Here is a 26,376-nt window from a genome sequence, read left to right on the forward strand (position 1 = left end):
CTGTCTCTTTTGGCTCTAATTTTTGCTTGGCAATAAAGATGAAGGACGCCCTCTAGTGCACGACTGCTCCATTCTCGTGGTTCTCAAGTACAAAGGGAAACAAATGATATTTCAGAAAATAAAAACTTATCTTTAATTGTGTGCAGGTTGTTTAGAAAGCCTCTGTCAGCGGAGGCAGGACTTTCCACTGACGTATTGAGACGAGCAGACAGGAGGATGATTTCAGTGATGAAATCCCATTTCAAAAGACAGAATGTCAGCACAGTTGACATGATACAGGGAACCAGCACAACCGTGAGAGATCTACTACAGCAAAGATCTTTTTAATGGTCCCAAATATACCGAACAACTAAGAGTACACTCATGGAAAAGAAAAGAAAATGAAGATATGACAAAAACCGATCACATCTAGAGTTCCACTCAATCTTTAATCAAGACGGGCTTACAAATTTTCCAAAAAATCTGCAGTTTTGAAGGGCAAAAAAAGGGTAAAACTATCTCCCCCCACTGAGGTTTTAAAAACCTGTTCAAGTGCGGCTGAAAACGTCCTGAACATTTAAAGGCAGGTCTCTTATGTCATTTTAAAAAAATGAGAGAGGAGAACAACAGAATAAGAAAAAGGAGGGAACTGCTGGCTTTGAAAGAGGAAGAACTTCCGCTGAGCCACGAGAACAACGGTGACATCTTAAACAATGACGACCCAGACTTCTTTGCTCCCTAGTGTCCCGTCTGGCCCTAGAAACTCAAAAACAAAAGGAAAAAAGGAAGGGAAAAAAAAGAGCAACAGAAAAAAAAAAACGGGTTGAGAGGAAGGAGAGAAGGAAATGGAGATGGAGTCAGCAAAGGTGAGTGGTGGTTGTGGATTGGCTGGCCCAGTTCGGGTCATGTGAGGTCCTTCCCTGAGAGGGGGGGCAGTGTGTCCTGGTCCAAAGCCTGGGACGCTCTGTGGGGCAACAGTTTGAGTGTCTGTGAGTGACCGACTGACTGTGTGTGAGGTCTTTTTTTTTAACCCCCCAGTACTTTTAGCTTTGTCGAAATTAATTTCTTATTAAATCCTTTTTATGATTCTTTGTCCAGACCACAGTTTTATCTCTTTGTCTTCGATCTCTCTGTCCGTTTCACGAGTCTCTCTCTCTCCGTTTCTTGCAGATTGGCACTTGGACAAACTCCACGTGGAGACATTCACCTTTTTCGCTCTGTGACCGAATCTTCTCCCTCTCTTGCTCTCCCTTTCTCCGTTCCTCACATGGCGCCCCTTGGACTCCTGCGGGGGGCTGCATTCGTTCATTTATCCATTCATTTGTGTATTCATTCATTTTGTTTCAGTTTTGAGTTCTAGGCTGAGCGCTGCAATAGTCTCTGGATGAAGCTCCCTTTGAGCATGACTGTGCTGATTGACGAGGGAGTGCTTTAGGAGCTCAGCTTGGACTTCTTGGACAGCGGAGGACTTTCTTCTTTACTGTCTGCGTCTTCCTCATCCTCGTCCTCTTCGTCGTCGTCGGGGTAGTCCACCAACCCCACCAGACCTCCCTGGAACAGGAGTGAGATGTTGTCAAAAACAAGTAACTGGGACGAAAGACAATTTTAAGGCCGGGACACACCAAGGCGCCTTCAAAGACATAGCTCCTACAAAAACAAATAGTGTAGTACAGGTGACTGCAAACTTACTGTCTCGATATTATCGTTGTCACATGACTATATGAAACAAGATAAGTCTTCCGGGCAAAAAGTGTAGTTTTTAAAATAAATTTAAACTTCTTATTCTAACATAAAAAGTCTTTAAAGTTTTTTTTTTTATGTTTAGGGCCATTATGTTTTGGCACAGTATCTGTCAAACCAACTAAAACCAAAAGCACAATATGGCTTAATCCCTTCATCAAGTCTGTTTTCGCTGCATGTTTCAAAGCAAAGCGCATACTTTGTTCAAGCGATCAGTTCACAGGGCTCTAGAGTGCGACCAATTTGGTCGCACGTGCGACCTAATTTCTCAATGGTGCGACTAAAAAAAATCAAAGGTTGCACCGGTGCGACCAGCCGTTCGAGCGGGAAAAAAACGAAACTCCGTCACTCTTAAAGTCTCCCTGTTGCTCAACAACAGACACACATTAGACCCATATCGTGGTCTAAAGCAATCAGAGATGAAGGACAGATCCCGCGCCCCCTCTGATTGGCCGTGGTCCAGATATTCATGTACGTGTGTGTACGTTTGAAAATGCATGTGATGCAGTCAGGCTGTCTCTACATGGTCAAGCGTTTACAACGCCTCCTCCGCAAAAACACGGACTGGATCGCGGACTCCATTCATAAAAACCGAATTTACTATGGCGCGGATGCCACGTAATACGTCGACTTTTGGATTGATATATCAAAAGTTGGTCTGTCACTTAATTCAAATCGCGATATGGACTAGTGTCTGTGAAAACTGAAAGGCAAAAAGACCGTTTAATATGAATCCTGCATGTTCCGTTTGCCTCTATGTATTAATGGTGGAGACGTGTATTTTTTTTACTACACGCGTAGGCTACTGAAGCACGCGTGACGCTCCCGCTAATTTTTGGCATTTGCATCTCACATGAACAGATAAATTCAATCTCCAACGTACAATCTCCAATGTACACACAGAAACTTCACGGCAACCTGTCAAAATAAAAGTATGGTTTAACATGAAACAGAACAATATTAGTCCTGTATTACTATTGTACAGTATAATGTGTTTATATATTCCTATTTATAAATCATATATATGTTTGCCAAAAATTAAAAAGGTTTATTTTTCATTTGATTAAAAATAAATAAATGTTTATGCTTTCATTTGATTATGTGAAAAATTAAAACAAGAATTTCTAAAAAAAAAAAAAAAAAAAAGATTGTAAAGCCCTATTGTTCAAAATGTTAAAATAGAGAGTTTGACTTATTTTTTCACTGAAATGTTTTCATTATTACACCAAGTAGGGTAAAGTACCGGGAAAAAAATATGCCCCCCCCCCCCCCCAAAAAAAGCTGGAAACCTAGGGGGAACACTGATTCTTATGAAGAAAAATGGCTTGAACGTAAACCCAACGTACAGCAATGATGTTGCATGATCAAGCCATGAGGTGTTCAGTTTGAAGCCCTTAAAACACTTAATTTAGATTTTCTTTTTAGTTAATTATCTTGAAATTTTTTAAGTTTAAATTTCAGCTCAGTACAGCACTTTAAGCACCAACACTTTTTCAGTAAGTTGCCTTTCTTGTAGAATTGTGCTTCAAATAAAGAACTTTATATTGACCAGATTGTTAGTTAATCATTTACAAGTCAATATTGCCTATATGGACAGGGATTAAAAAATAATAATAAATAATAAAAAAAAAAAAGTGAACTTGTAAAACTGCGGTGTTAAATGTGATGCGGTTGAAAATTTGGGTGCACCTAACTTTTGTGCTGGTGCACCTAAGAAAAAAAGTTAGGCGCACCAGTGCAACCAGCGCAAAAAGTTAGTCTAGAGCCCTGAGATCCAGTGTTTTCCACGACTCAGAACGGCATGTGCTGTGGAGTTTACTGTGCGTTCGGGAATGCAACAGCCACCAGTTATGCTTTATATTTGTGGCAGTTTTTACTGAAGCTGGAGTTTTACTTCAAAATAAAAGCTTAAAAGTGTGGTATGAATTGACAGCTAGTGGTCTAAATGCAGTCTAAATTCAAAATATCTCTTTCAAATGTAAAAATTAGGAAAGAATTTGCAATCATAATCACGATTACTTTGGTCAATATTGTAATCACGATTATGACTGGGTGCAAAACTTTAAATTAGTGATTAATTTTAAAGAAAAAAGATACTGAATACGTTTATGCAAGTCTAAAGTAGTCTAAGCCTATAGAAATTGAATGTAATTGTTTGACTGTAACGGATCCAATATACTGTTACACACGCATTTTAATTTTCAACTGTTTATGATCATTTAACTGACAAGGGTTTCCAAGAATAATCACAGAGCACCTCATTTTGAAATATTTTTGCATGTATTTGACCGTTTAGGTGCGTACCTTGAGCTAAAACATAACTTGACATGTCGTTTTCTGCTCCGTCAAAGAACATCAAAGAAACATTAATAAATCAAGCACGTCCCGTTTTCTGAAAGTCACGTTACATGATTTTGCTGATTTGCATGTGAAATTAGGCTTTTATAGAGGAGGAGCGAAAGCGCACCACTGGAAAGGGGGCGGAATGGGGTGCAATAATCATTTCATCTCGATTACTGTATTTTCATGATCGTTTAAAGCCAAAATCGAAATAGAAACTGAATTTTGATTAATTGTACAGCCCTAGTGTAAAGTAACAATAACATACCTATGAAATTGTAATTTTCATTTATTTTACAGTGCAATTTTTTTTTTACAATATATGGCTATTACTGCCGTTGTTGCTGTTATTATAATATTCTAAAACACCAGTGTGCATGTAATTTAGACTGAGACAGTATATCAGAAATAAAAAGAGGGTTGAGTCCCCTTTAAAGTTCAGGTACAAGCCAATTCACAGACTTTCTTCGTTTAGAACATGGGATGGAGCTTTTAATTTGAACTCTCAAAGTATATTAGATGGAATTATTTAACTTTTTTTATAATAAATCGCAATAAATATTGTATCCTGGACTTTATGTTGTGATATTATCACATGAGATTTTGATATCGCTACATCCCTAGTATATATTCGTCCTTCAAAAGGAAAAAACAAAACAAGGATATTTGAGATATATGCAGATAAACGTAAACAAAAACGTAAACAAAGCAGCACTTTCTTACCATTTTGAATATCAATTATGTTGATCATTTCATTTTAAGTGGCTCATGTTATGAAAATATTCACATATTAGAATACTTTGGTAAGATCACTTAACATTAGAACAGCCTTCTGTTTGTGCCACCTTCATTTACTTATTTGTTTTCATAACGTTCGCAAACTGCCGCCGATGTGTGGAACACACCAAACAAACTAGCCTGCCAGTACACTGGTCGACGGCCCGACAAGACGGTGTCCCAACCTTTAGAACATTGTTGAAATCTGCGTGATTACCTTAGTGGTGACAGCTGCCGTAGGGGGGGAGCTCCGGGCTCCTGTCCCGGGAGAACTTGGAGAACCAGGTGAACCAGGGTGGAGGGATGCGGTTGGGGGAGAGGACAGACTGGGCTTTGGGGAGCTGGAGAAGGAGAGTTTAAAACTGGGGCTCTGTCGTCCTGAGAGGCTTGCCTTCCCTGTCAGCACCTCCTTCTCTTCTGAATCTTTTACTTGGGAAAATAAAGAAGAAGAAAAAAAACAAGTGAACAATCAAAACACAATGACATTTTTGTAATCAAATAGTAGGTGATCATCAACATTATGCTGCCTGCATATAGCAGTAACGTACGTTTCTTCCTCTCCATGAACTTGCTGATAGGATCCATCAGGTCCTCATCACTCTTCATCTTATCTGAGGGTGGCACCACAGCTTCACCATCCTCCAAGTCTTCCTCATCTGTGTTAAACCACATCTCCTCTTCGTCTTCCAGCGTCCGTGCATCCCGGCGAAAGCGGTGATTTCTTAGAATCGACCGCATACTGGAGACAAACACGAAAATATATTTTTTAAAAGGTACATCCACTTAAAAATAACTATTACATGCCAAAGAAATTCCATTCCGAAAAATGGAATTGTAATAGACGGCATAGCAAACTTTTTAGGGTTGAAAAAGGAGATTAGGATGCAAAGCTCTCAGTAGGAGCACAGCAATAAAAAAAACAATAAAAAAAGTAATAATTTATCATTTCAGTTATTTAAAAAAAAAAAACAGATCAAGTAATATTATTGTGATTCTACTGCACTGTTAAAATGTAGTAATTACCAAGTATTTTAAGACATAATTTTTTTATTTGTATTTTAAGAAAATCGTTAAATTAAAAATCAAATAAGAAAATTACTATAGTAATACTAACAAGAAGTAATAAAATAAGTATTAGTAGCAATAATAATAGTACTAATTTGTTTTTATTACGATACCAGCATCTACTGCTATATTTATGGCAGATATTTTAAAAGAAACAAATTATCAATACACAATTATCAATATACTAAAATCATTATAACAAGATTAATTTGTATAAAAGATTTTTCACTGCAATATGAGATAAAAAAATATGACTTTTCCTGGTGACACATCACATTTTTTAAAAGATACCTAGCTTAATAATAATATATTAATTTTATTTTAGGGCACAACATTAAAATGGTAATATGTGACCCTGGACCACAAAACCAATCATAAGGTAATTTTTTTTTTTTAATTGAGTTTCATACAACATCTAAAAGCTGAACAAATAAGCTTTCAGTTAATGCATGGTTTGTTAGGATAGGACAATATTTGTCCGGGACTATTTGAAATCTGGAATCTGAGGGTGCAAAAAAAAAAAAAAATTACAAAATCAAAATATTGAGAAAATCGCCTTTAAAGTTCTTAGCAATGCATATCACTAAACAAAAATTAGGTTTTGATATATTTCTGGTAGGAAATTTACAAAATATCTTCATGAAATATGATCTTTACTTAATATCCTACTGATTTTTGGCATAAAAGAAAAATCGATAATTTTGACCCATACAATGTATTGTTGGCTATTATTACAAATATACCTGGGCTACTTATGACTGGTTTTGTAGTCCAGGTTCATATATTATGGTTGTCAAACATTAAACCATAAGGCTTTTATTTTGGCTGCAAACCACAAAGGCAGCTTTAAAGCATCTCTTTGGCTAAAAATATATAACTTAAAACAGCATCCCTAAATAGTGATTTCACTTAATTTCAGGATCCATATAACAATGCAATGACTACCAACCTGTCAAGTTTTGGGTTGTCCTGTCTTTCTCTCTGCTGTTCATATCGAAGCTTCAGTCCCTTAAACGTCTGAACATAGTCCACGTCCTCCAGGGCCTTCCAGTAGTTCTCAATGATATGAGCCGTCAGGGACTTCACATCCTCCTACACACAAAACACAGCAATTACACACAAAATAAACAACATATCAGTGTTCATAACAGTGTTTTCAAGAGCAGCATTATGAGATATGATGCTTTGATAAATGTACTCACCACTCTGACATACTCAAACATCTCTATAATGGCTGAGTTGATGAGGTTGTATCTGGATCCATTGTTGAGGAAAGCTTTGACCACTGGCTCAAACAGGAAGTTCCTCATTATGTATCGGTTATAAAACTCGTCCTTCAGGCCAATGATTTTCCTCATGAAACGCAAAGCACCTGGACGAGAGAAACGAGAGCGAAAGGTACAGAGAGATTTAACAGCCAAGCCATAATTGATGTCTGTCAGCAGGGTAGTACTGCATGCTTGGTCCTTATCCAAAATAAATTAGTGCTTGTTAATAATGCTGCTGGTCCTGAATGCAGAATTTCTTGGCATGTGTTGAAATAAGTGTAACAGTAATCATTATCAACAAAGCAATTCACAGTAGAAATGGATTAGCATCGCTGAGTGTTCGGTGTTACAGATTATGCGGTTTGAATGTTGTGATGATGGCGAGTAATTACTCCCCATGTCTGTCATTTGTCCAGTCCTAATTATCTATACAATATAGAACTCTATGTAGAATTCAGATGGCTCCAATACTTTTATGGTTTGTGGCAACTTGCGTATATAATCCACTCCATGCCATCATGTCTCTGGACCAGAGCAGACTGTGAAACCAGACTTCTTTCTGCCCGATGGGAAGCATATTTACACTGTCTGAATTGTTCTCTATACCCTATATAGTGCACTATGTGCCATTTACCATACAGAAAATACTTTTTTTGTGAACAAGTCACCAATTTCTGCCACAGCTTTAGCAGGTACTTATAGTGCAGGGGGTGGGACGCTTTGGATTCTATAAATCATTTGATTAGACAAAGTTTAATAAGAAGCTGAAGTGCAGGGTGATGTCATCAAAATCATTGATCCATATAGACCTTTTTCCAGAGTAAATGATGAGCGCCGCCATTACGAATTCTAACGTCAGATTGAATGCCTTTCTGTTCTGGTTTCCATAGGAACCCATTCAAATAGCGTCCATCTGTTTTTAATGTAGCTAACGTCCGCTGCTTCGTGTCATCTACACACTCATTAAAGTGAGGCACTGACAAATGACGGTCATTGCGACATTGCCAAGCGATGGCGCTATGGAGCCATGTGCTTTTTAAAAACATTTTAATATGTTTAACATTAGTTTATTAGCTCGGAATTAGGGCTGCACGATATATCGAATAATTATTGTTATCGCGATAACAGTCTACGCAATATTGGTATCGCAGAGAGTTGCGATAAATGGCATTTAATTGGTTTCATTTCTTTACAAAACTTTCGCTAGGCTAACTACTGCACAGACTGCTGTGAGCTGCAGTGTGACAGGTTCACCTTTCTCTCCAACATTACATAACCATTTAAACTTAATCTTTATATTATTCCCTTTAATTAACTTTTGAGATATTAGCCGTCAGTCACTCCCTGTCATTGACACTGCGCTCCGCTGAACTAGGAACCGGCTGTTTTTTTCTCTCAACTATCCTGTTCCGGATCTGCACAAACTGCATTGCAATTAGGTGTGTGTGATATGACGATGTTTTACTGTGGACAGTTAAAAGGTCCACACAATCTATATTTCGTGTTAGAGCGCGCACATTCTGTCAAATACAATTCTGCCGCCTCAGTCTTAATAGAGGCTACTGTTCAACGCGGCACACATTCAAATCAAATGATAACTCAGCTGCAGAGGACCGCTCACTCATAGGCATAATTTCCACTGTGGGGACACGCTTTTTTCAAAATCCCGTTTGTGTCCTGCCACTTTCAAGACAAGGTTTTGTTAAAGTAATCTATTGTATTGTAGAATGGACGCTATGCACTGCTGAGAGTTTCGCGCGGTCGTTAAAACGAAACCGAAAGTAACACGCGCACGCGTATTCAAATACAATGTTAATACCCCGTGTTTAGAGAGCGAACCCACAATGCGCGCAAATTAGGCTATATAACATATTTAGGCTGTTATTAATATGTGGGCTATATATTAAGTTTTGTAGTTGTCTATAACTGTATCATGCTTCAAAAATTCGGTCTCTATTTGCGCTTTGAATAAAGAACAGACATCACTGCAGACTATGAAAAGGCTACTCTAAGACAAGCTAATAAGATTGTTTGTGATTCAACATACATTTTGTACACAGAATATGAGTTGTTGCCTTCAGGGAGGAGGTTTAGAGTTCCTTATTGTAGAATGAATAGATTTAAAAATTCATTCATCACTGTGTCTATAAAGTGGTTAAATAATTGTAGTATGGAGCTGTAAAATTTTATTTTTATTTATTTATTTTTATTGGGGTTATGTATTTATCTATTTATTGTTGTGTTATTTGTATTGTTATTGGTGTGCTTTGTTTGTCTGTCAATTGATTACAGCATGGGTGATGGGCCCAAGACAAATTTCCCTGCGAGGGACAATAACGTTTACCTTACCTTACCTTGAAACAGTAGCCTACTTTGATTATGGCTGCATTTATTGTCTAAATGACTAAGAAAGAACTGGGTCGTTTATTTTTTATTTATACTGTAGTAGATTCTTTAAAAATGCAGTGGTTATCTCCAATTTTAATGGCTCTACCTATAGAGAAAATAAACATCTTGTTGATGTACTCATATTTTCTATTAAGTTAGATTTAATTCGGATGACAGAAGAATATCTTTTACCTGTTTATTTTAGTATAATCATTACATATATAAATGATAAAAAATAGACAATAATAATAAAAATAATAATAATAATTTTAAAAATAAATATCGCAAGAAATATCGTTATCGCAATATTCAACAACATCGCATATTTTCCCAATATCGTGCAGCCCTACTCGGAATATACCCTAATTTGACTAGAAACAATGCAGACCGGAAATGCAAAGCATTCTTTCAGTTAAGAGTCGGACTTACTTCCGTGTTCAGGAAAAACGTCTATAGGAAGGAAGTTAGAGACTAAGTTTTGAATGCTTATATGTTGTAAATGCGAATGCTGTCATTGTTTTGGAGCAGAGCACACTAGGTTATAGATAACCTTAAGTCTAACATATTCATACCAAAAAAAGCAAAAAAAAAACAAACTTAAATTTTGATCTCATGGGGACTTTAAGATAATGTACTTAAATAACTAACTGAAAACTAAAACTGAAAATAAACTTTTTAAAAATCAAACTAAAACAATGACAAATTCATAACAAAAGTTCTACAAAAAATTAAACTAAAGTAAACTGAAAATAAAAAAAAAACAATTTAAAATATTAATAAAAGCTAAAAATAGAAATAAGAAATAATAGAAAATAGAAATAATACAAAAATAGTTTGATCTGAGCACAAAATCTCAAGACCTTGATAATTTAAGAATGGAATAAAAATCAGTCTTTACAAATTTATACTGAAAAACATTTAATTAAAATAAATAAATATATAAATAAATAAAATACACAGAGAAATGCAAACCTATCAAATTTAAATATAAAAGTAAACATTGAAATCAATTTAAATCTATGAGAACACAATGAGAATGTTGGCAGGGCAATTAGAAATCTGAGCTACTGGCTCAACCAGACAAGCATAAAAAAAATCCCTTACTTTCAATCTGTTAGCAATTAAAACAATTAACCCCATTTACATTCATAACGTCCCTGATTTTCTTCTTCAAAACGCAACAGTGCATGAAAACAAAAAGCTTCTGAAAAAAGTAATCTTTTCTACTAATACTGGTATGAGAAAAATATTGACCAGTACTATCATTGCCACTTTTTCTACAATCCAATAAAATCACAATGGACGAAAACAAAAATCCTACCCTACAATATTTCCTGCTGAATATCAGTTTCAAATGTGAATGTGTGTGTGTGTGCGTGCGTGCATATACTCACATAAGGCTAAGAAAGCATGTTGAGATGCAGTGAGCACCAGTACTCTGCGGAGGATGTCTTTGTTGATGATGTAGTTCTTTATGTGATACGTGTGATGCTCCACGCAGAAAGTGAGCAGCTCTACGATCAGAGCCAGCAGCTGACACGTCTGGAAATCATCTGACGAGACAAACAAACAGTGAGAAGTCTGCTGAGGTCACATCTTTAAATAGGTATGCAAAATGTCAATTGAGAAATGATTCAAAAAGGCTGCCTACACATTCAGTCTGCATGCATCCTACAAGCTTGCAAAAAAAAAATCTATTACCTTTGCTGGGTTTTTCTTCTGTGGTGTTGGCAAGAAGTGGAGCAGAGAGCACATGCATGCAATGCTTATAGAAGAAACTCAAGAACTCTGTCTTCTCTGTTTTCTGCGGGGAATCAAACAGTTAAAGAAATTAAAGAAACTAAGACCATGAAAGTGTGGCACAATGCATCAAAAATATAATCATATTAAAACATGTCTTACATTAGCAGTTGCCAGCATGTTCTCCGGGTCCACTAGCGTCCTCAGCAACCCCATTAGCTGTACGGCTCCACCCAACTCTGGATCCGTGTCACAGATCATATGCTCAATGATCAGATTTATCAACAGAATGTCCTGTAAAATAGAGACAAGTGGTGAGGAAAACAGACAGCTGGAAGGATCACAAGAGTCAGTGGGTGTGACTTACGTCATCATTCTGCTGAGACTCCTGCATAACAAACTCTCGCACCATGGAGGGGTTGTACTCCACCAGGTAGGAGAAGATATCAGTGGCTGCTCCACGCACCTGAACATCATCCATGCCCTTTAACACAATGCACACATCATTTATACATACAGCAAGCTAGAGTTATGATCTTCATTGAGAACAAAGTTGAAGATAGTTAGAGACAGTTACAAATGTAGTAGATGTACCTATGCTCCATAAAATACAATACTATAGATTAGGGCTGTCACGATACCTTGATTCAATTAGATGCATTTTGCCTGTGCAGAGTAACCGGCAAAATACCAGAAGTGGCGCATTCCACAGATGATAATCCATTAAAAGCATTATTAGAACGTTTTCCAAGGCTGCATGACATATTAAACCCATTTAAAAATCATAAAGCACGAATTCACAAATGATCGCAACTGGTGGCCGTTGCGTTCCCAGATGCGCACTAAGCTCACAGCACATGCAATAAACAGGTTCATTGCATTTATTATGAACTGAGCCACTCTGAACTGCGGAAAACATCAGATCACAAGCTCATCGCCTGATTGAAGTGTGCATCACTTTGCAATACGCAGCGACTTGATGAAGGGATCAAGTCATATTGTGCTTTCGTTTATGGTTCGTTTGACAGATACTGAGGCAAAGCATAATGGCCCAAAACACAACTTTAAAGACATTTTATGATAGAAAAAGAAGAAGTTTAAATATATTTAAAAAACTGCACTTTTTGCCTGGAAAACCTAGTTTCATATCGTCATGTGACCACGATATCAAGATTTACTATCGCGATACCACGATATTGATAATACTGATATATCCAGAGAATTAAAGGAGTAGTTCACTTTCAGAACAGAAGTTTACAGATAATGTACTCACCCCCTTGTCATCCAAGATGTTCATGTCTTTCTTTCTTTAGTTGTAAGAAAATTATGTTTGAGAAATTATGTTTGACTTCTATGATGCCCCCGAGTTTGATCTTCCAAAATGCAGCTTCAAATGGCTCTAAACGATCACAGCCGAGGAAAGAAGGGTCTTATCTAGCAAAACGATGGGTTATTTTCTAAAAAAAAAAATTACAATTTATATACTTTTTAACCTGAAATGCTCGTCTTGTCTAGCTTTGTGTGTACTCTGTGTAGATTAAAAAAGTATACAAATTGTTAATGTTTTTAGAAAATGACCGATCGTTTCGCTAGATAAGACCCTTCTTCCTCGGCTGGGATCATTTAGAGCCCTTTGAAGCTGCATTTAAACTGCATTTTGGAAGTTCAAACTCGGGGGCACCATAGAAGTATATTATATGTAAAGAAATCCTGAAATGTTTTCCTCAAAAAACATCATTTCTTTACGACTGAAGAAAGAAAGACATGAACATCTTGGACGACAAGACGGTGAGTACTACTCCTTTAAATGTTGTTCAGTCAATATTAAAGAAAGTTTAGATCACGCAGTAAAGTGTAAAAACAATTGTCAGGCTGTTGATTCCCTCTTCAGTCATTTGTCATAATGCGTAATGTATGCTCTATTGTTTATAATACATTGTGTTTTATGAGTTTTCCAATAAAACCATGATTACTTGCTTTTGATACTTTATTTGAACTAATTACTGCTATTATATATATATGTATCTTAAGTATTTTTATGGGCTATTGTTTACTTAGGTCTATTTTCATTACAAAAAAAATGTATTATAATTTATCTGATTACTCGATTAATCATCAGAATAATTGACAGCCCTACTAAAGATGTTAAAACCACAAAAAGATACCACCAAATTTACTGACACCCAACAGCAAATCTGTTCTTTGAAATAGCAAGTATGTCTTACAAGAATAACTTCCAGCGCTGGCAGGATACCCATGTTGGACAGCGTTTTGAAGAAAGCGTCTCTGTTCTGTGGTTGTAACGTTTGTGAGAACGCACAGAACTCCTTCAGGAAATTCACCTGAATGTGACAAACAATAACAAATTTGTTTGTATCCACTGTTTTGAGTAGGAGGGTTAACACAGCCATTAGTAATGCTGCTTCATACCAGCTCATGCCGTTTGTCGTCATCTGTGGCTTCATCAGTTAGCTGTGCAAAGAGCTCAGTCAAAAACTTCTCATCATCCTGAAAATAAAAGCATAAGAAATAGAGAGCTCTTGTTATATCAGTTTAATACATAAAAAACTAGCTTACAAATACTTTAAAACAAATGAAAATGTACATATGGATACAATTGCACACTATAAATGTAGTGCCGTCAAATGATTACTCACGATTAAATCACATCCAAAGTTCATGTTTACATAACATATGTGACCCTGGACCACAAAACCAGTCTTACGTAGCACAGGCAATTTTTGTAGCAATAACCAAAAATACATTGTATGGGTCAAAATGATCAATTTATCTTTTACACCAAAAATCATTAGGATATTAAGTATAGATCATGTTCCATGAAGATATTTTGTAAATTTCCTACCATAAATATATCAAAACTTAATTTTTGATTAGTAACATGTATTGCTAAGAACTTCATTTGGAACATTTTAAAAGCAATTTTCTCTATATTTTAATTTTTTTTTGCACCCTCAGATTTCTTAGCCAAATATTCTCCTAACAAACCATACATCAATGGAAATCTTATTTATACAGCTTTCAGGTGATGTATAAATGTCAATTTCAAACAACCATTATGACCGGTTTTGTGGTCCAGGGTCACATATGTGTGTGTATGGTGTATATGTATTATGAATATATAAACAATATATATATTAAATATATCAATGCATACACAGTTCACACACATAATGTAAACAAATTTTACTTTGGATGCGATTAATCGTTTGACAGCACTAAAAATATAAAAAAAAATTTAGCCAGTATTCACGCTAATTTAAACTCTTGCTATATACAATGCATGATGCATCCATGCAGCACACCGTGTGAAATGCAACCATAAATAATTCTGTTTAGCCAGATTTGGCTTAATGAACCTGGTTCTTGATAAATGTTCATTTATAGTTGCCTATATACATTATCCTAATGTCAACTGAGCTCACCATAAAGCTGTAAATCACAGAGAGGCTTAAAATGGTTTTGCAACATTACTTGACCTCCAGCCGAATGAGGGTGACACATATTTGATAAATGCACATCGCCACCAAGGTTAGACATGTGACTGATACTGTATTTTACTGCATCAGCTTGTCACGGACATAAAAGATTACACCTCAAAAAAAGGGGAACCAGTCAAGTGAATCAAAACACTGTTTGCGATTACGCTGTCATGGGAAAGTACACCTAATTGCTGCTCAGACAATCATAAGAAAAAGCTTTTAGGATATATGGTTGGTTTATTCAAACATATGAGATGGGGATATAGTAATATTAAAACATTATTGTGCCATAACAAGCATATTCATCTGCAAAGATGGACAAACAACCATACTGAACCGAAGCTGTCTGGAGGTTGGAGAAAATAATCATCCAGCACGCCTGCCAAGCGTTTGTGACATCACATGATATGGCTCTAAAGAACATGATGGTGCTGTTTCCATGGCAACAAGCCCCCTCCCCTACCTCCAATCCCAGTATCAAACAATTCCACTGTAAGGCTTAGGTGAGAAGCACGTATCAAACCATTTCACAACTTAGACACAACTAAAGTAAAATCTAACTTAATGATGAAAAGATTTCAAACGCACCCTTGAAACTCGTCAGAGAGGCAGATACGGTTGTCGATTTTCTACTAAATGATAAAATGCATGCATGTACATCTGGAAAAGCAGTAAGCACGGTTATCTTTAAATCTGTTATCTACATCTCCAGTCCATTTATTGTGGAAAACATATGTATGACCTTTAAAAAAAGAACCAAAGTACAGCCCACCATGTGCATCCCATCAAGAGCAATGAGATGGTAATGCAAACCAGGAAATATGTGACCCTGGACCACAAAACCAGTAGTAGCACAGGTATATTTGTAGCAATAGCCAAAAATACATTGTATGAGTCAAAATTATCGATTTTTCCTTTATACCAAAAATCACTAGGATATTAAGTAAAGATCATGTTCCATAAAGATATTCTGTAAATTTCCTACTGTAAATATATATCAAAACTTAATTTTTTATTAGTTATATGCATATCTAAGAACATCATTGGGACAACATTAAAGGGGATTTTCTCAGTATTTTGATTTTTTTGCACCCTCAGATTCTAGATTTTCAAATAGTTGTATCTCAGCCAAATAATGTCATATCCTAACAAATGGAAAGCTTATTTATTCAGCTTTCAGATGATGTATCAATCTCAATTTTTTTTAAAAATTGACCCTTACGACTGGTTTTTTGGTCCAGGGTTACATATTAGTACCCGCATCACAAACATGCAAACATATTCACTGCATTTGCAATGAATTTGAGAGAGGTGATGCTGGTACATTGTCTATACGTTACCTGTGAGTTAATCTATAGCTTCCCTCACCTAGTTTAGGCATTTCAACTCAACCGCCAGTGTACAAAGTTCACAACTGCTCACATATACACGGTTGAGTATGAAAACCCACCTGCAGCATGCCAACAATCTCCACTTTGTTGAAGAAGATGAAGGAGTGCAGGGTGGAGAGCATGTTTTCTTCAAAGACGGAAGGGGTGGGCAGCACCATGTCCTGAATATACTGCACCCGGTATGTCTGGTGAATCTTCTGCCGCAGCTCCGGGTCTGAAATGGGAATGACCTCTTTAAACCGTGCCGTGGTGGTGAGGAACTCTCGATGCCGCCGTGGCTGGGGTAGCGACGGATCGAACTCCAGACATCCGATCACATCCATGATGCATTCTTCGGAGAACATGACTTCGAAAAGCGCGGTGCGGTTGAGGAGGAAAATGCCTTTGATGATGTCGTAGAGGTGATGCAGGCCTTCGCGGTTCTCCAAGTCCTCGCACACTCGGAACAGCTCCAGCAGTTTGCGGATGTAGCCCTCATTCTCCAGCGCCAGGGCTAGTTTTTCCCGCCGTAACGGAGAAGGTAAGGATGACGCCACCAGCTCGGCAACTTCCTCCAGTCGGGAGAGCTCGCATGGCGGAAGTTCGAGACCGGGAGAGGACATGTCATCAAAACGCTCCTCTTCAGACTCATCTATCAGCTCCTGGGTGATGTCTACAGAGGGGTCCTTTCCCTGGACCTGTAGATGCAAAAACAAAGGACTTCAGAATGAAGCACTACACCAACAGACAGAACATTCTATAGATGTGCATCACTGACATAATCACCTGACATATTTTCTCCCAGATCTCATCGCAACCAGCCTTTTCCTGGAAGCTGAGAGCCAGGTCATAGTTTTCAGCCTCGGACCATACTATTAATGTGTCCTTCAAAGACAAAACACAAATTACATCACCAAATGTCAAAAGAGCATGTGATACACAAGCACAGTCATACAGAGACACTACAGGCAAAAAAAAACATTGTTTGTTCATGCAAAAGTCTATTTTAAATTTTTGGGCTATTTTGCTTCCATTACATCTTTAGCAGAAAAATACAAATTTGTGACCCTAGACCACAAAACCAGACATAAGGGTCAGTTTTTTTTAAATTGAGATTTATACATCAGCTAAAAGCTGAAACAAATAAGCTTTGATGTATGGTTTGTTAGGATAGGCAATATTTGACTGAGATAGATCTATTAGAAAATCTGTAATCTGAGAGTGCAAAGAAAATAAAAAATAAATAAATCTAATTATCAAGAAAATTGCTTTTAAAATAGTCCAAATAAAGTTTTGAGCAATGCCTATTACTAATCAATTTTTTTTGGTAGATTTGGTATATATATAATTATGGTATGAAATTACTAAATATCTTAATGGAACATGATCTTTACTTAATATCCTAATGATTTTTAGCATAAAAGAAAAATCGATAATTTTGACCCATACAATGTATTTTCACTACAAATATACCCGTCCTACTAAAGACTGGTTTTGCGGACCTGAGTCACATAAGTGCTTATTTTATTTCACTTCATCCAGCTTCAATATTCATATTTCTGTTTTGAAAATATATGCAAATGAGTGCATGTTTAATTAATTGATCACTTGCATATTTAAATATAACATTTCAAAATATCCATGATACAAAACAACTCTCTTAACCCTTTAAAGCCTACTGTATCATATTTGGTAAATTAGCTAAATGATCAAAACTGTAAAACCTGTTGTACACAATTTACTACTGTACATGCTGCCTGAACGAAAGTTTATACTTTTTAGTAAGAAAAAAGCCTTTTAGTACAATTCTAGAAATGTTGACCTTCACCTTCATGTCTTTTGAATGTCTTTTTAAAAGTAAACATAACAATTGTATTTTTAAGTAATATTTCAAGAGGAACATTTACTCACCTGAGGCAAATTTACTGATTATTTACTTTATTACCCACACATAATTTAATAACCATGAAAAACCATGTTAATTATGTTTATGTTTTGCATCCCATAAACAAAAACATAGAATTTTGATCAAACTAAGCATTTAAATATCCTTTTAAGATGACATTTTATTACAAAACAGAGTGAAAACTGATATTTATATACATTTATGCAAGCAGTCTGCTATAGGGTTACAAATATTTCATTGATTTACATTACAAGCTATCAAAACTGCATCTACTTTTTGTCCATATAAATAATGTTGTATAAATAACATCAGCAGCAAATTGTGCAAAAACTGATGAGGTTTATTTCATCCTAAACTTTATATTCCATAAGAGCCACAAATGCTTGATGAAACCAACAAAAAGCAAACTTTAAATTTTTTTAATACTTTGCCTAAAGGTTTAAAATATTACCATTCTATTAAACAATTGTGACCCTGGATCACAAAACCAGTCTCAAGTACCATGGGTATATTTGTAGCAATAATAATAAAAAATACATAGCATGGGTCAAAATTATCGATTTTTCTTTTATGTCAAAAATCATTAGGATATTAAGTAAAGATCATGTTCTATGAAGATATTTTGTAAATCTCCTACAGTAAATATATCAAAACGTATGTTTTTATTAGTAATAATCATTGCTAAGAACTTCATTTGGACACCTTTGAAGGCGATTTTCTCAATATTTGAGAATCAGATTCCAGATTTTCAAACCGTTGTATCTCAACCAAATATTGTCCTATCCCAACAAACCATACATCAATTGAAAGCTTATTTATTTATGATGTATAAATCTAATGACTGGTTTTGTGGTTCAGGTTCACATTTCGACTTTTCTGACTATAATTTCATATGCCAGGCTTTACAGTGTTATTCTACTGTGAATAACCAACTCTGGAAGTGTGGTGAGATCTACAATTTAATATTTCTCCCAACTCACCTATGATGTCTTGCATCTATATAAGATAAATGTGTACTTGACCTTTAACCGAGACATTAATTCACACATAATTATGAATTACGTTCACAAAAGAACTGATGAGCTGTCAACAAAGACATGTCACAACATTTCAAACGCACCTGCTGTTTCTGATAGGCGGTGTTAGGGTTGATTTTGGACTCCAGCAGCAGTGACCCTGTTTTAAAGAACGGGCACATCTTACTTGCACAGTCAAGGAAAAGTGGCCCTGTACATCATCTCTGTAATGTTTTGAAACCTACCATCACTTTCGGCGCGCACCAAGAGAGACATGCCTTTCAGCCTCTCCACGTAGGCGGATGACACATGTCCCGTCCCCCGATCATCCCACTGGCGGTCCTCATTCAGAGTGTACACTTTTACTCGTCTACGAGTGTCAGTCATCCTTGCAAGTAACTCTCAAACAGGCTTTTGCCCTTGATTCAATAAATCGCAACGTCCTCGGCTTGCAAGGTGCAACAGAATCTGCTGTCAACTTCAAGCTGAAATGTATGGCATTCACTGGCAAGCTGTCGCGAAGCTGATGCAGTGTGTTGTTGTGGGGTCTATCACAGTAAACTTATGCAGTCCAGAAGAATAATTCTGACCAGTCTAGCGATGGTCAGCTAGCTGCTGTGTGCAGCCGAGACTCTCCACAACATACTCTATATTTTGAACTTTTACAAACGGAAATCACGAAAAACGCTTCTCCGTTTCTAAAGGGCGTGAAACGGTGAGGAATGAGTTTAAAAGCATGCAGCCAGAGCACGAACGCAGAATGTGTTTATTTTCCTCCGTGCCCCTTTACTTTAAGCTAGCTAGGCTATGCTAACGCTGCGACTAATTCAGTCAAACGGGGTTAGCGTAGCTAGCGCCTCAGCTAGCAGGCTATCTCCTCCCGCGAGTCATTTTAAACCAGAAATGTTCGAAACGCGACCGAATGAACTCCAAAGACGTACCGATAACGCTATTTGATTATTATACTCGCGCGCGGTCGGTGAAAAGGCGGGAAGGGTCGTGTATAAAGCGGCACGTTCATAATAAGCTAAGCTATATTTTCTCCAAGTATTCCGCCATATTCTGGCTAAGGGCCGCGGATGGACCAGCCAGTCTCTTCACGCACAGATAAACATTCCCCGATGTAACTAATCGAATAGACTCGCTCGTTTCACTTTCCGGGACGGCGAATGGCCAGCGCGACCGTCGAGCACCATGAAATAGCAGCGTCTTGACGAAAAGTAATTATTAGCCCCACTGTGAAGATTCGGCCATCTTGGGTCCCCTCAGAAAGCCGCTACGGGGTTTCCTGTGCTGCAGGCGCAGGGCCGCCGCCACAGTTTAAAGACACAGTGCGCCAAAATGGCCAGCGCAGACACACTGGTGTTTCGTAACACCCAAACACTCACTGCTGGTGAAAAGGAAAGGGACATGGAGAGGAATGAGAATGAGATTGAAAGTAAGCGTGAACACGCGCGGCTTCGTGAACGAATGACTGCTAGATAGCGCCTAAAGAGAATAAACTTCATACTGTTTATTTTGTGCCACAGTAAATTGTAGTTCTATTAATTTCAGTCACTTAACAGTCTCTGCTGGGCACCTAGCCCATACAAACCTATTTTGATCAACCAATCTAGACTCACCTTTGGAACATGGTTAACCAAATCAACAAAGTCCCTATAATGTCATAGCCAGTGTGGCCAACCATGTCCATGACCAAGGTTCAGAAGGTTTTTTTTTAAAGAAGTTTGCTCACCAAGCCTGCGTTTATTTGCATTTATATCCAAAGTACGGTAAAATTGTAAACTGCTTTCTATGTGAATATGCTTTAAAATGTAGTTTATTCCTGTGATCAATGTCTTCAGTGTCCCATGATCCTTCAGATATCATGATTTTCTGTTTAAGAAACATTTTTGACTATTATTGTTAGTATTATCAATATTTAAAACAACTGAGTACATTTTGTTCAGGATTCTTTGATGAATAGAAAGATCCAAAGATCAGCGTTTATCTGAAATAAGCTTTTGTAACATTATACACTAAGCGTTCAAAGCTTGGAGTCAGTATACTTTATAGAAAGCATAAATATAGAAATTAATACTTTTATTTAGCAAGGATGCTTTAAATTGATCAACAGTGATGATAAAGACATTTGTAATGTTACAAAGATTTCTATTTCAGATGAATGCTGTTCTTAACTTTCTACTCAGCTAAAACTTCAACTCAGTTGTTTTCAACTTAGTAATAATAAAAAATGTTTTTTTAGCAGCAAATCAGAATATTACAATACTTTCTGATGGATCATGTGACTAGAGTAGTGATGCTAAAAATTAGGCTTTGAAATCAGGAATAAATAATATTTTAAAATATATTCAAATTTTTAAGTTATTTTAAATAGTAAAATATTTAAAAATTTATTTTGCTGTACTTTGGATCAAATAAATGCAGGCTTGGTGAGAGACTTCTTTAAAAAACATTAAACATCTTACTGTTCAAAAACTTTTGACTGGTAGTGTAGATTATATAACTGTAAAAATGATTTACTAATCTTTCTAACTACAATTTTAGTTTTGCTCATCTGTTCAAACTTTGTCACCACAAATGTTAAAGTGTTGGTGTCACAAGGGCATTGTTATGTGGTTGCTATGTTGTTGCTTGTTGCTATGTGGTACAGGATCAGTGATTCTGAATTCAGGCTCTGTTAACAGTAAAGGCCCATCTACCATGTTAACATTTGCAAAATGACCTGAAAAGGTTAAAGTCAGCATGGAATGAAAATTCACCTTATGTTTACTAAATGCAACCTATTGTATTTTAAATGATTCATTCATTCATATTTGTATTAGATTTTATTTTTCAAATCTGCTTTAACGCCATTAATGGTTTAGGGATGGATCTCACTTCCTTTTTTCTAAAAAATAAATATATAAATATTTGAGAGAGCTCAACCAAAGTCTTCCCTAAAGAAAATAATTGCATATACAGTCAAACCAAAATTTATTCAGACACCTTCAACATTTCTCACATTATCACAGTTTATTGCTGTAGTTTAGAAAACTGTATTAAAATATGGCAAGAACTCAAGAGTTAAACAGTGTCAGATCTAATTCATCTTGATAATGTCAGGTAACTTTGATAGAAATGTATGTAATGGATTACAATCAACCAAAAACTCAGACAGCTGTTAGTATGGCAATAATTATACAACTATCAATACTTTGTTGACCAATTATCAAGCGATGCTTAATTTTGTTCAGTCTGTGGTGTAAAAAGGTCACATTATAGCAATTAAAGAAAAAACACTTAAGCAAAGAATGAAGAATTTTGGGGTATAATATGTCATAGTTCACTTTATTGTGCTATCCTCACTTACATAAATGAACTATACTGCCCTCCAAAGGCAAAGCGCAGTAACTACGCATTTGTTCAAAATTGAGTTCAGGCTTAAAATGACTTTGTGACAACTGTTTTGTCTTGTGGCAAAGTCTCCTGGTTCAATTTTGTCCCAGAGAAACAAGAGTGTCAACATGTTTGACTATTTGGCGTAAAAACTTTAAAGGCATTTTTCTCAGTTTCAGTGTTGGCGTAGTTACTGCACTTTGCCTTTGGAGGGCAGTATAGTGTGCTGCACCCACCAGTAAAAAAAAATAATAAAAATTACATCTGCTGTCTGAATAATTTTTGGATTGACTGTATATATTAGTCACTAAACGGTTTCCCAATGCAGAAATTGGGCTAAGAAGAACACATCAAGTTAGACTAGCCATTCCATTTGGGTTTAAATTGCAAATCTGTTACAAAACAGTAAATGATGTGGTTTTATCTTACACTTGTATCTAGTATTATTGTGTTCAGAGTTTTGTGCCCAGCTGTTTCCTTAGTTACCCAGTACCTGTCATAAACAAAATGCATGCACTTCCTCACAAGTTGGTATGAGTTGAGTATTTCAGAGGAGAATTTGTTCAGCAAGTTCTTATCTGAACGATTAACAGTGTAGCTGATAAACAGGACATTCATACCACAATACAGCGTGCTGCTGAGAGCTGAAAAACAGGCCGGTCATAATTGTTATTCGCATTTGTTTCAGAAAACACCACCTCCTTTTAGACTGAAACTTTCCACTTTGCTTAACAAAGGACTTGCTAAGGTCAAAAATCACATTTTTAGTCATGGTCAGGATACAAATTGTGAAGCATCATAAAATAAATTAACTGAACTAAAATTTTCTAACAAATAAATAGAAGCATATTAAAACAAGCACACAGTCACTTACCCTTCACACATGCAAATGTCCAAGGAAATAGCTCATGAATGTTTAGTATCACTTTGTTCTGACAAAGAAAGGTGTTACATTTTATTACCATTTACTGAACTATAGTGAATAAACTGATTATGTGAGAAATGTTAAAGGTGTCTGAATTAATTTAGTTAGGGCCCGAGCCCAAAAGGGCGAAGGCCCTATTGTTCTTCTAAGGATTCTTATTTGTTTTTTTTTGTTTTTTTATTTTTATTTTTTTTCAACCGTTGGGGCACTTTTGGGGGCCTTAACATACACAAAAACTCTTGAAAATTTGCACACACGTTGGAATCTGCCGTCGTTCGGACGCCACAGAGGCTGGGACCCGGGCGTGGTTCAGGGCCTCTACAGCGCCCCCTGGAACACAGTTTGAAAACTTGATGTACTGCGCACACATACTTGCACGTATTGATATGAAACTCGGTACACATATAGAACTCATCGAGCTGAACAACTTTTGTACTCTATATCATGGGCTCCACGCAACAGGAAGTGAGATATTTAGGGCTGTTTAAAAAGCGCATGCTCTGGAATTTAACGTACTCCTCCCAGGATTTCTATAGGATTGTCACCAAACTTGGTCAGCATGATCTCAAGACATTGAGGACGCTAAATTGCGAGGGGATTTTTGATATCTCGAACGGTTTGGCCGTGGCAAGGCGACAAAATTATGGCGAGAAATGAGAAACAGGAAGTGTCTAATTACTGTTGCACACATTGGTTGATTCTGATGAAACTTCACCAGTTTGTTCGTTGTATGATGCCGATTCCATAAATGTGACTATTATGAGTCAAAGTTATAGCGCCACCAACTGGCAGCAGGAAGCGTGTCATTTTCAAAATGCTTTGAAATCAGCCTCTTAATTTTACTTGATTATCTTCAAACTTCATCAAAATAATGTCAAAACACGGCCGATGAGAATATGTAAAGGGGTCGATGATAAATCAAATGCTGTTGCCATGGCAACGTATCAAACTTTAAAATTAGATTCCTGTCTTTTCGAGGCAGATAACATGCTTAGAATTTCATGAAACTCAACACACACATCAATATTAATGATAGTTAGACACTGGCAAAAGGTCATAAATGGGCGTGGAGCAGGCACTCTATAGCGCCATCTTTTGACAAAAGTTGGGGGGTTAGTTTTTCCTACAGTCACCAAACTCTGTACATATATTGTTCTCATCAATCTGGACAACTTTCTAAATCAAACTCATTAGCTAAGACCAACAGGAAGCCGGCTATTTTGATTTGAATGTGGATTTTTGGCAAAATCAGGCTGTAAACAAATTCACACTCCTCCTAAGAACAACAAGGTATTCACACCAAACTTTTTTAACATGAAGAGAAGATTCTGAAGATGTTAAATTGCGAGCGGATTTGGGATATCTTGAACGGTGTTGACGTGGTGATTTTTTAAAAAACATAACCCTAATTTTTTATATCTTTAAAGTGCAGCATCCAAACTCTTTAAAACATTTTTCACACAGAGATCTAATCATTATGAGCAACTGCTGGTAATATCATAATTATTCAAGCTTCTATGAATTAAAGAAAATTAAAAAAAGAAATCAGTAAACTGCTGTCACTGGGCTGACTGTCTGTGTTGACACTAAGAGTGACTGAAGGGGGGAGGGGTGAAAGGGAGAGAGACCAGTGGAACATGCTGTTTTGCTTAAGACCATCTTTGAGGAAGATGCACATTGCACATTGCACATTGCTGTAGTGTATTCTACATAAATATGTCTGAACTTTGAGAGTCTGATCTTTGAGAAAATATAAAGTGTCACGAACTATTTCATTCTTTGTATATTGCATTTGTTGTTTTTTTATTTATTTTTTACTGAACTGTACCATGAACTTGTCCTATTCAGTCACATTAGATTAAGAAAAATACAATTTTTTAGCATGAGCGATTTATCTTCATTGATAGACATTTATTTTCATAATTTAAATTTTAGATTCAATAAAAAAAAACACTAACAATTTCAAGACAAACTTTGACAACAAAACAAACTTTGCTGTTATCTGTTCAAAACATCTGAAAATTGTACCATTTTAAGATGAGTTATATTTATATATCGCCCCATTACAATACCCAACTTGATTTTTAAAGATATTTTGAAAGAATGAAGCGTTTATAGAGCACTTTATTGTGTATTGCTGTACACCCACATGAACTGTGTTCATGTTCATGTTAATTCACAGTACATAAACTAATGTTAAAAGATACTAATTTACCTTTAAACAATATATGAGTACTTTTTTAGGTTAATATTAATTAACATTAATAAATGCTATTTAATTATTGTTCATGTTAACAATGTTAACAAATGAAACTGGATGGTAAAATTGTATATTTAGTGTGTATGTGTCTGTGTGTTGATTTTAAAGTTTAACCCTTTCAATTCTGTAAACTTTAAATCCAAACTGGCTGAGGGTTACTGTGAATGCATGTGCCAACTGGGCACCGTTTTCCTAATTGATTCTTAGTTATGTAGCGTTTAAGAGTGATGTATTATAACAGGAGTCACCAGCAAAGCAATATCCACATACAAATTGTACAGATAGGTAACGATGACATTTAAGCAGAAATGGTGGGCGTAAAGCAAGCAATAATAACATTTTGTTATCATCATGAATCATGTTCTTATCTTCATCATCAGAATATAGGGAAAATGTAGCATATTGGTTCACAGTTGGCATTATCTGAAGTCCTTGCAAGGGTTTGGGTCTATAGCAAACTCCTCCTAGAGATTTAATGATATCAACATTATATTTGGACAGTCTGATCTAGAAGCCTTAGAGATGTTAAATTGTTAAGATCTTCAGTTAAAGGGCGTAAGTGGCGGCCTGACAAAGTTTGTTGTTTCGCCATGGACATAAAAGTTATAACTCAGCCATAAAATGTCCGATCTGCCTCAAAATTCACAGGTTTGGTAAGAGTCCTGGCCTGAAGACACCTAAATGCCAATATTCAGATATTATCATAGCGCCACCTGTTGGCAGT

The 26,376-nt window shown here is 36.4% G+C and overlaps 1 protein-coding gene across 1 annotated transcript; it reads right to left on the reverse strand.

The window, feature by feature from the left end:
• Nucleotides 1-304: 304 nt before the first annotated feature.
• Nucleotides 305-20,370, reverse strand: smek1 (SMEK homolog 1, suppressor of mek1 (Dictyostelium)). Its single transcript, XM_073816556.1, has 15 exons — nt 19,335-20,370; nt 19,194-19,249; nt 16,954-17,052; nt 16,248-16,865; nt 13,728-13,805; nt 13,523-13,639; nt 11,665-11,781; nt 11,460-11,591; nt 11,259-11,361; nt 10,952-11,110; nt 7,104-7,273; nt 6,851-6,993; nt 5,385-5,575; nt 5,054-5,265; nt 305-1,530 (listed from the first exon to the last, which is right to left on the reverse strand). Exons 1-15 carry the CDS (start codon nt 19,474-19,476, stop codon nt 1,411-1,413), a joined length of 2,457 nt encoding a protein of 818 aa, XP_073672657.1. The 5' UTR covers nt 19,477-20,370; the 3' UTR covers nt 305-1,410.
• Nucleotides 20,371-26,376: the final 6,006 nt, after the last annotated feature.

This window comes from Garra rufa, chromosome 13 (genome assembly GCF_049309525.1).
Source record: "Garra rufa chromosome 13, GarRuf1.0, whole genome shotgun sequence".
Taxonomy (NCBI): Eukaryota; Metazoa; Chordata; class Actinopteri; order Cypriniformes; family Cyprinidae; genus Garra; species Garra rufa.